Below are 10,972 nucleotides of genomic sequence, written 5' to 3' on the forward strand. Positions count from 1 at the left end.
TCCAACCCAGGGACCTGGACTGGCAGCCACAAGGGGGCAGGAAGGGGTGGGAAGGGAAACTCAAAGTCTGCAAGGAGTGGTAGGGAAAGTCCCTAAACTGCGTATTTGAACTTTTATTTTTATTGCAAAGAGAAATAATGGCACCTTCCACTCATTGTTTTGAGATTAAGAACAATAATCTGGGTTATTTAACAGGTTCATAGATTTCTGGGCAGCCCAGCTCAGCACTGACCAAGGTGGGGAGGGGCAGCGGGGTGCCGGCCTGGGCAGTGTCCCTCTGGCCCTCCCAGCTCTGTCTGGGGTCGGTCGGGGAGGATGCAGGGGGAGGGGTGGGGGGTGGGGAATGCGGAAGGAGGGCGCCGGGGCATCTGGCCGGGCAGCGTCCCTCAGAGCCCACCAGCTCTGACACCGCCCCGGTGTACTCGAGCCTGGGACTCTGGGCCCGTGAGTCTATGTCCAGGAAGCCTCGAGTATCCCTGAGTTCGGACGTGCAGGACGTTCAGTCTAAGCCACACCAGGAGGCAGGAACGTCCCCGGCCCCTCCCAGATACCCAGGAGCACCAAACCTGTTCAGCTGGTGGCTGGCGAGATGCCTAGGAGGGCACAGGTGCCACAGACACACCTGGTTCCCTTAACCCCAGTGGCGGCTGCAGAAAGCACAGAGGGCGAGGCCGTCTGTGCCAGAGGAGCCCCCAGGCTGCTGTGCTGGGGACCTGCCAGAACCGGAAGCTCAGCTCAAGGCCTCAGTGGGCCCAGGTACCAGAGCCAGCCCCTCCCCTAGGTTCTCCCATGCAGATGGAGCTGGGCAGGTGGCCAGGGTCCCAAAGGCTCAGATAAAGCCTCTTGCCTCCACCATCTGCAGGGGTCCTGGTTCCTGCTGCTTCCCTCCGCTTGGCCTTGCTCCTTCTATGCACAGGCCCCAGGAAGCCCCTGCGCTGCCTCCGTTCTCGGAGCCTCCGAGTGGCCTCTTCCCTCCCCGGGGCCACCTGTCTCTGCACACGGGAGTCTCATCTCTTAGCTTCCTCCTGAGCCAGCCTTTGGCCGGGGCCTGTGGACGGCGGCCATCAGCACTTCGGCTCAGCAGGTACAGAGCTGACCCCAACTCTAGGGGACAAGGACTCAGTCAGGCCTGAACTTGTCTCCAAACTTTCCATCCCCGAAAGCCTTCTGGGCACAGCTGCCAACCTGGGCTCCCAGGAGGGTGGGGGGCAGGGTCTCCGGGGGCCACAAACAGACCCCGCCGGCCCCCTTGCTTCTTGACGTGTTTCACGAAGACCTGAGCAGAAGCTTCCCTGAGCCAGACGTGGGGAGACGAGGGCCGACCCTGCACATCCCTGCCCCCTCCTGCCTTGGTGACCCCCGAGGACTCACACCCAGAGGCTTTCTGAGCCACTTGCTGCCCAGCATACCATGGCATCTACCTCCGAGCCCCCAACCGACCCTGCCTGACCCTGCACAGGCAGAAGACTCCAAATCCCCCACGGCCCACCCTGAGGCCCCTGGAAATAGCCTCCAAGGGCAGCTCCCAGGTCACCAAGCCTCCCGGCCCACCCTTCCTGTGCCACCTGGAACCCGCCCAGGGAGATGGAATCGGCAGCTCCTGCCAATGCCCTTGGGGCTCACGCTGTCTGGGCACCATGATGTCCTGGGCTGGGGGTCTAGGCGGCATGGGGGCCGCTCCAACCTGCATTTTCTAGCCACGTGGACCCCTACGCTCCAGCTCCTGGGTCTGGGTTTGGGGGGCTGAGCCTGTGTGTGATGTGCGCCTGTGTGCGTGTCTGAGTGGGTCAGTCTCGGCTTACTGAGTGCTGTGTGCGTGAGTGGGTTTGTGCACAGGCCGCCAGCGTGTCTGTGAGGGGCAGGTGACGGTGCCACCCCGTGCCTACATACCACACACCCAGTGGGGTCAACACCACAGTCTGCCTGGGAGCCAGCACTGGTCACTTCCAAAAACCCAAGCTGGGACTAGGGAGAGAACTGGGCCTTTGGCTCTTCACCCTGGGAGGGAGTCCAAGGGACCCAGGCAGGAGACACACAGGGCTCAGGGTTCCCCGCCCAGAGCCTCCGAGGCTTCTACCCACCCTCCTGTGCTGTTGTCTCTCTTGAGATGCCAGAGACACGAGTCACACTGCACGGGGAACGTCAGCCCCAGCCCTCCGTCTGCACGAGTCACACTGCACGGGGGACGTCAGCCCCAGCCCTCCGTCTGCACGAGTCACACTGCACGGGGGACGTCAGCCCCAGCCCTCCGTCTGCACGAGTCACACTGCACGGGGGACGTCAGCCCCAGCCCTCCGTCTGCACGAGTCACACTGCACGGGGGACGTCAGCCCCAGCCCTCCGTCTGCACGAGTCACACTGCACGGGGAACGTCAGCCCCAGCCCTCTGTCTGCACGTCTGCCTGGTGCACGAACACGTGTGCACGCCAGGGCCTGAGGCCCACAGCCAGAGGCTCCTCGGTCCGGCAGACCGGCATCCCTTCGAGTTGGCGCTCTGCAGGGACGAGGGGCTGGCCTGGCTGGAGCGCAGAGCGTTGGGTCACGTGAGGACTCGGGGGTGGCATCTGTGGATGGCGTGCAGCTTCTCCCGCAGCGTGGCGAAGGAGGGCCGTTCCTCGGGGCTGCTCCTCCAGCACTCCAGCATGAGCACGTAGACCTCCGCCGGGCAGGCAGCCGGGCGCGGCAGCCGGTACCCTCGCATGATCTGCTGCAGCGTCTCGTGGTTGGTCATCCCTGGGAGGCACGGGGCAAGAGCTGCCTCGATTCTGCCTGGGGGTCCCTATGGAGGAGGCCTCCTGTAGCCCCCCATGTCATCTGCCTGCCCTTGGCCAGACCCTCCAACCCCCTGCCGACAGCGTCCAGGCCCGGGGCCAGTGACTCCTGGGCAGAGCCTGCATCCTCCCTCTGGCTGCCTGGGGACCCACCTTCGTAGGGACACTGGCCATAGGTGAAAACCTCGTACAGCAGGACGCCGAAGGACCAGACGTCTGACTTCTGGGAGAAGACACGATAATTGGCCGCCTCAGGCGCTGTCCACTTGACCGGGATCTTGGAGCTGCTGCTCGGGGAGTAGATGTCGTCCTGGGGGCGAGGGAAGGCCCCTGGTAGGGCAGGTGGACCGGGGTCCCCTCACCCACCCCCTCTGGGTCAGGGGCCCAGAGCCTCCGCTGACCTTGAGCAGCCGGGCCAGGCCGAAGTCAGCCACCTTGCAGGCCAGGCCGTCGTCCACAAGCACGTTCCTGGCGGCCAAGTCCCGATGCACAACGCGCTGCTCCTCCAGGTAGCTCATGCCCTCAGCCACCTGGCAGGCAAAGCCCAGGAGTGGCGGCAGACGCAGGGCCCGGCCCTCGGGGCCTGCAGGAGACAGCGTGGGGCCTTTCAGGGCGCGGGGCCAACGGCCGGTGAGGCCGGCGTCCACCCACGTCACCTTCCCCCATGCCTCAGCCTCCTCATCTCTAAGACGTGGCGAGGATGGCATGGCCGGCTAAGGCCACGGGAAGCCCCAAGTGAGACAGGGCGAGGGTCCTGTACTCACCACAGTGACCTGGCAGCCGGCCCAGGCCCCCAACAAAGACCAGGGCAGAGAAGAGCCAGAGGCTGGGCTCGGTCTATGTCACATTAGACCAAGTCTGGTGACCCAGATGGGACCGCGCCCCCCACCGCCCCCGAACTCCAGCTCCAGCCCCGGAGCCACAAGGCTCTGGCCTGGCCCAGACCTGACGCCAGCCCCCTGTTGGCTGGAGACCAGACAGGGATGGAATCTGCAGCCGGGGCCACCTGCTCCCGGTAGAGAGGCCCGGTTCACCTCAGAAACCCGCAGGTTCAGCTCTGCGCCAGGAGGGAAGGGGCGGTCGCAGGCGCGTCAGGGCCACGTGGCAGCAGGGAGGGGACTCACTGCCCAGGAAGGCCTGCAGGTTCCCCTTGCGCATGAGTTCCGTGACGATGTATACAGGCTCCCCGCCCGAGCACACTGCGTGCAGCCGGATGAGCCGCTCGTGCCGCAGGCCCTTCAGCGTCTGGATCTCCTTGGCGAGGTCAGTGAGCTTCATGTTGGCTGCGAGAGAGGGTGTGGCGCCAGGACCGGCCCACGCCACGAACATCACTGCCCTGGGGCTTGAGGGTTGGACAGCAGGTGCGGGGCCCGGCCGTGGCACGGGATCTCGGGGCCTCACCTGACTTGATGACCTTGATCGCCACGGGCAGGGAGCCCAGCCACAGGCCTTCCCACACCTCCCCAAAGTAGCCTTCACCCAGCTTCCTCCCAAGGGCGAATTCGGAGTGTGGCCGCTCCCACACGTCCTGCCGCGGGGCCTTCTGCAGGGAGGGTGGGCAGGGAGGCTGGTCAGCGTGGGCCCCTGTGCTCTGTCCCAGGCACAGCCCCCCACACCAGGGCTCTGGCGGGCACCCCCGTCCCCAGCACACACTCACCCCACCCTGGCCGGGACAAAGGGGAGTGGGTGCCAGGCTTGGAGGCCCAGCCCAGCCCCGTGGGAGGTCATTGCTCTGGGGGCCTAAGTGGCACCTTTGCCCCAGCCGGATATCCATCTACACATGCTCATTACTGCCCCTGGCCGCGCTGTCATTATGAGGCCAGAGAAACCAGACTGCTGCCCTGGCCCTCGGCAGGGTGGCTGACATCGGGGACAGTCCCCGGGATCCAGTGTCTCCAGCCCAGGTGCAGCATCTTGTGATCTGCCTCTCCTCCCACACCTTCCACCCTTGGGGCCTGGGGCAGCCTTGAGTGCCTTCCCCAAACTGGCCCCACCCTCCTGGCTGCTCCCCTGCAGAGCTGGGCACTGCTACAGGTCTCCTTTCCCCACTCCCAGCCCCCCAGGACCCCAGGAATCCCAACAACCCTCAGAGACACCCGCGGAGAGCAGCATGTGCCGGAGCCGCTGGGATGCTCTGATGCTCCCAGGCCTGGGCAGGGCCCTGGAGCTGCGCCTCTGACAGCCCCAGGGGTTTTGTGACGGGGTGGGGAGGAGCACCTAGAACAGGGCCATGCCTCGGGCCCAGCATGGGGCAGCTTGGCAGGCACAGGCCCACCTGGGGCATGCAGGGCTGCAGCAGGGGGTTCTGGATCAGCTTCCAGTTGGCCTTGTAGTAGGTGAGTAGCTCCTCCAGGCCGGGAAAGAGCCGTCCCTTCTGCAGGTAGAGGCTGCCATCAGCTGCCATGGAGACCCGGTAGTGGCAGACCTTGGCCTGGGCCCGGACTAGGAAGGGTTCAGAGATGGAGACCCCTGCCTTGGCTGCCAGCTGCCCCGACCCTCCCACCCCAGAGGATGCTGGCCACAACCCACTAAGGGGTCTGGCTCAGACCTAGCTGGGGACCCTGAGATGGTCAGAGCTGTGTGGAGGAGGGAGTGTGGGCAGCCACAGGCTGGGGCGGGGCAGCGAGAGCGGCCCAGGTTGGAGCTTTTCGGCTGACGGTGTGCACAGAGTAGGCACTTAATAAATACTTGTAGAATGAATGAGTCCATGAGTCAGTGAATGAATGAAGGAATAAGGAAGGAAAGAAGGAAAAGTGAATGAATGAATGAACGAATAAGCAAATGAGTGAAAGAATAAGCTGGTGAACAAATCAGTAAATGAATGAGTGAGTCAGTGAGTGACGAATGAAGAGTGAATGAGTGGATGAATGGATGAATGAATGAGTGAATTAGTGACGAATGAAGAGTGAATGAGTGGATGAATGGATGAATGAATGAGTGAATCAGTGAGTGACGAATGAAGAGTGAATGAGTGGATGAATGGATGAATGAATGAGTGAATCAGTGAGTGACGAATGAAAGAGTGAATGAGTGGATGAATGGATGAATGAATGAGTGAATCAGTGAGTGACGAATGAAGAGTGAATGAGTGGATGAATGGATGAATGAATGAGTGAATCAGTGAGTGACGAATGAAAGAGTGAATGAGTGGATGAATGGATGAATGAATGAGTGAATCAGTGAGTGACGAATGAAGAGTGAATGAGTGGATGAATGGATGAATGAATGAGTGAATCAGTGAGTGACGAATGAAAGAGTGAATGAGTGGATGAATGGATGAATGAATGAGTGAATCAGTGAGTGACGAATGAAGAGTGAATGAGTGGATGAATGGATGAATGAATGAGTGAATCAGTGAGTGACGAATGAAAGAGTGAATGAGTGGATGAATGGATGAATGAATGAGTGAATCAGTGAGTGACGAATGAAAGAGTGAATGAGTGGATGAATGGATGAATGAATGAGTGAATCAGTGAGTGACGAATGAAGAGTGAATGAGTGGATGAATGGATGAATGAATGAGTGAATCAGTGAGTGACGAATGAAAGAGTGAATGAGTGGATGAATGGATGAATGAATGAGTGAATCAGTGAGTGACGAATGAAGAGTGAATGAGTGGATGAATGGATGAATGAATGAGTGAATCGGTGAGTGACGAATGAAGAGTGAATGAGTGGATGAATGGATGAATGAATGAGTGAATCAGTGAGTGACGAATGAAGAGTGAATGAGTGGATGAATGGATGAATGAATGAGTGAATCAGTGAGTGACGAATGAAAGAGTGAATGAGTGGATGAATGGATGAATGAATGAGTGAATTAGTGAGGAATGAACGAGTGAATGAGTAGATGAATGGATGAATGAATGAGTGAATCAGTGAGTGACGAATGAAAGAGTGAATGAGTGGATGAATGGATGAATGAATGAGTGAATTAGTGAGTGACGAATGAAAGAGTGAATGAGTGGATGAATGGATGAATGAATGAGTGAATTAGTGAGTGACGAATGAAAGAGTGAATGAGTGGATGAATGGATGAATGAATGAGTGAATCAGTGAGTGACGAATGAAGAGTGAATGAGTGGATGAATGGATGAATGAATGAGTGAATTAGTGAGGAATGAACGAGTGAATGAGTAGATGAATGGATGAATGAATGAGTGAATTAGTGAGTGAGGAATGAATGAACAAGTGAATGAGTGACTGAATGAATGAGTGGGTGAGTGACTGAATGAATGAATAAATGGGTGAGTTAGCAAGTGCAGGAGGTGACCAGCATATCTGCTGTTGGGCCCTCAGCGGCGCCGGGTGTGAATCAGGAGCCAGCACTGCCTAGAGACCAACCACCCCAAGGTCAAGGGCCACTGACCTGGTGGGGGACAGAGGCAGGAGGGGCCGCCCCAGGTACCTGACAGTGAGTAGCCCCCGAGGCTGCTCTCGCTGGGCCGGATGAGGAAGGCCCCTGGTTCGTTGGGTGGGGAGAGGAGCAGCTGCTGTGCCTGGGTCCGACTGACCCCACTAAAGTACCAGCTGCAAACAGCAGGTGCGGCAGTCACCTTGCAGGCCCCTCAGCCAGTGGCCCCACATGCTCTCCTCCGTGCTGGCGGCAGGGCTGAGCCCGGCTGTCCCACCGCCTCAGGGAGAAGGTCCACCCCGTGGACCTTGAGTCCCAGCTCAAGGTCTGCACTGCCTCAGCCCCCAGTGCCGGCCTCATCCTCCTGCTCAGCCCTGAGCATCCTCACCTTGGCCGTGGGCTCTCCGTTAGCCCTGCTGGGCGTGACCTCCAGTTCCCTGTTCATAGTGACCGCCAGCCCCAGCCACAGGTTAACAGTCAGCCCTGGCCATGGGCCATAGGCCTCCAAACTCGGCTTCGCTGAGCCCCTGCGCAGACATGGAGCTGACGGCCTGGTGAGCTGCCCGGAAGCACTGCTGGGCTGTCGTGGCCGTACAGGGCCATGGGCGTCACCTGGCTGGGCACGGCCCACCTGCCTCAGGCAGTTGGTTAGTGGAGGGGGCCCATGCAAGCTGTGTCCTGAGGAGGCAGCCTAAGCCAGGCTGTGCAGGAGGTCAGGAGGGGCAGCCAGTGGGCGGCTGCAGGGGGGTTGCTGTGCGAACGTTCAAAGCATCCTGCATCCCATGCTGGAGAGTTGTGCCCAGTACAGGACCGCCCTAAGCCCACTGGCGTCTGTTCACACAGACACCCCCTCGGAAAAGCCAGGTGCAGGTGAGACCTCTCTGAACACGGTGGCAGGGTGGCAGGGAGCTCCCAGGTGCCCACTCCTCAGATGCCCACACACGAGGAGCCCACACCGGGTGTCGGGAGAGGGGCCGGCTGGGGCTCCCCTGTCCAGGTGGGCCACCCACCAGGTCACATCTACTCATTCCTGGGAGCCAGAGGCATCCTTGGAAGGAAGACAGAAATGCTCCCAGCCCCACCCCGTCTGCATAACTCTGCTGCTGAAGTCCAAGGCGGGGACTCCACTCCTGACTCAGCTTCCCACCCTGGAGCCTCCCACTTCCTGGAGCTTCCTGGGACCCGGAGAGGGATGCCTGCCACTCCCCCGCCCCAGGGCACACCCCGTAAGCACCAGGAGGAGGAAGCAGAGTGAGCCGGTGTCAGGGTGGGGCTGAAACCACCTGGGAAGCGGGACTAGGAGAGGACCCGAGGTGGGCCTCAGAGTCAACACAAGATTCGGGGCTGGGGCACGGCCATGCCATCCTGGGCAGACTGGGACTGGGCAAGACGGAGGACACAGTCTGGCACCCCTGCCCCGGGGACCTGGGGGGCAATGGGGGCAGCAGGAATAGAAACCGACATGGCCAGGGCCGTGGGGCTGGGCTGAAGTTGAAGGGAATGAAGATGGAGACAGGAAGAGGTGTGGGACCAGGGACAGAGAGGCGGCGGCCTGAGGCACTGACTCCATGGACGCTCTGTCCATGGAGCTCCTCCTGCAGCCAGGGCCCCTGCCTTCTGGGGTCTGCTGGCAGGGAGACGCAACCCTCTCACGTGTAAAGGGACTCAGGTCCCTCCCAGCACCGCGGGGTGTGGGGATGAGACACAGGTGTTTCCCCAAAACATCGCCAGCCTCCTCTGAAGCCCACATCAGGGCTTGGGGGTCAGAGGTGAGCCCCTGTGGGATCCTGAGATGCAGGGGATGTGTCTGAGGTCTCTCCCTGGGGCGTGGGGCCAGGCGTCTGGAGCTAATGACACCTGAGTGTGGTTAGTCTTTGAATCTCCAGCCTAGGCAAATAGTCATTAGCTTTGCCTATGGACCGCCCTGCTCCACCACCAGCCCTGCCCTCCAGGAACTGCTGAAGGGGTCTGTCCTCCACACCTGGGGTGACTGTGAGCCCCTTCCCATCACAAAGGCTGCTTGCCCCCCAACCACTGCTCAGGACAAGCGGGGCAGGTGTGGGGTGAGGGCCTGGGGCCCCTCAGAAGGCACCTTCCTGTGACTCCGGCTTCACCCGCCCCATGCAACCCCCAGGACGATGTGTGAGTGCCAAAGGGCCCCCAGGAGGCTGGAAGTGGCCCTGAGCAAGGCTGACCCCGAAGGTCTCCAGGGCTCAGGCCTTGCCCAGCTGGATGCCAGACCAAGGCAGCCGCTCAGAGCAGCCGCACTGGGCATCTGGACTAGGCGCCTCTGCAACCCCTGCTCACCTGCCCTCACCCAGAGCTCCTGGAGCGTGGGCCCCTGTCTCAGCCCCCAGTCCCAGCCATGCTCACCTGCCTTCACCCAGAGCTCCTGGAGCGTGGGCCCCTGTCTCAGCCCCTAGTCCCAGCCCCTGCTCACCTGCCTTCACCCAGAGCTCCTGGAGCGTGGGCCCCTGTCTCAGCCCCTAGTCCCAGCCGCTGCTCACCTGCCTTCACCCAGAGCTCCTGGAGCGTGGGCCCGTCTCAGCCCCCAGCCCCTGCTCATCTGCCTTCACCCAGAGTTCCTGGAGCATGGGCCCCTGTCTCAGCCCCCAGCCCCTGCTCACCTGCCCTCACCCAGAGTTCCTGGAGCATGGGCCCCTGTCTCAGCCCCCAGCCCCCAGCCCCTGCTCACCTGCCGTCACCCAGAGCTCCTGGAGCTCCTGTCATCTGGTGCCTCCCAGCCCCCAGCCCCTGCCCTCCAAGCAGTGACTGCTCCATGAACACTGGACTCCCTGTGTGAGGGCGGGAGGGCCTGGCCAGCCAGGCAGGGTCCTGGAGGAACCGCCTGCTGGGTGCCCAGCTGGTGCAGCTGATGTCCCCCCCGCCCCAGGACCTGACCACGCCTGCCGGAGCCTCCTCTCCCTCTCGGCAGCCCACAGCGGACACTGCTGTTTTCCTACCACACCTGCCGGCCCGGGGCCCATCAGCTGTCCCTGAATGAATGCGTGGATGAACGAATGAATGAACAGATAGCCACGGACATGCGATTTCCAACTCAAAATCCTGCCGTTGTTCTGGACTCCCCAGCTGGGGGCGAGGCAGGCTCTGACTCCGAGGCCGAGGTACTCACGGTTGGTCTGAGAGCGTCTCAGGAGAAGCCTTGGCCACGTGGGTGATGGGCACGAGCCCGGCGCTGGGCTGGCCCGAAAGCCTGCGTGCGAAGATGTAGCCGCCCCCCTCTTCGAGGGCACAGAGCCTGTCCCCGCGGCGGACACTCAGCTCCCCGCCACACCGCGCCGTGAAGTCATAGAGCGCAAGGAAGAGCTGAGGGAAGGGGCTGCAAGGCTCGGCGGGGAGCGTGGGCACTGGGTCAGTGTTGGGGTCCAGGGACCCAGGGGTGCCATGGTCCGGCTCGCCGCCCGCCGGCCAGATCTTGTCCCAGAAGAAGGACAGGAAGGCCAGCCGCCTCCTGAGGAACGGCTCCATCCCCCGGGGTCACCGCGCTGGGCCCGAGGGCCATGGGAGCCCGCGAGCCCGGAAGAGGAACTGGCAGGGCCGGTGGGACCCGGTGTCCAGCGCTCCCTGCCCTGGCCGTGGGGTGACAGGGGACCCCAGCCCTGCGGTCACTCAGAGGTCCCCTGGATCCAGGAGGTACACGGTTCCCACCGGCATCCGGGCTGGCGTTCGGGCTGGGTGGGGCGCAGGGCGGATCCCCTGCCTCGGGCACACCGACAGCACCTCCTGTCCTCCACCTCCTTGGCGTCTGGAGTGCACCGTCCCCTCCCCAACCCGACGGCAGAGGGCAGCTTGGGCTGGGGCCGGGGCGGGCTCCAGGAGGGGCCCGA

The 10,972-nt window shown here is 61.8% G+C and overlaps 1 protein-coding gene across 1 annotated transcript; it reads right to left on the reverse strand.

Moving 5' to 3' along the window:
* Window positions 1-41: 41 nt before the first annotated feature.
* Window positions 42-10,972, reverse strand: SRMS (src-related kinase lacking C-terminal regulatory tyrosine and N-terminal myristylation sites). Its single transcript, XM_024352155.2, has 8 exons — window positions 10,258-10,972; window positions 7,179-7,300; window positions 5,047-5,213; window positions 4,173-4,314; window positions 3,896-4,054; window positions 3,173-3,354; window positions 2,925-3,081; window positions 42-2,733 (listed from the first exon to the last, which is right to left on the reverse strand). Exons 1-8 carry the CDS (start codon window positions 10,611-10,613, stop codon window positions 2,540-2,542), a joined length of 1,479 nt encoding a protein of 492 aa, XP_024207923.1. The 5' UTR covers window positions 10,614-10,972; the 3' UTR covers window positions 42-2,539.

This window comes from Pan troglodytes, chromosome 21, assembly GCF_028858775.2.
Source record: "Pan troglodytes isolate AG18354 chromosome 21, NHGRI_mPanTro3-v2.0_pri, whole genome shotgun sequence".
NCBI lineage: Eukaryota > Metazoa > Chordata > Mammalia > Primates > Hominidae > Pan > Pan troglodytes.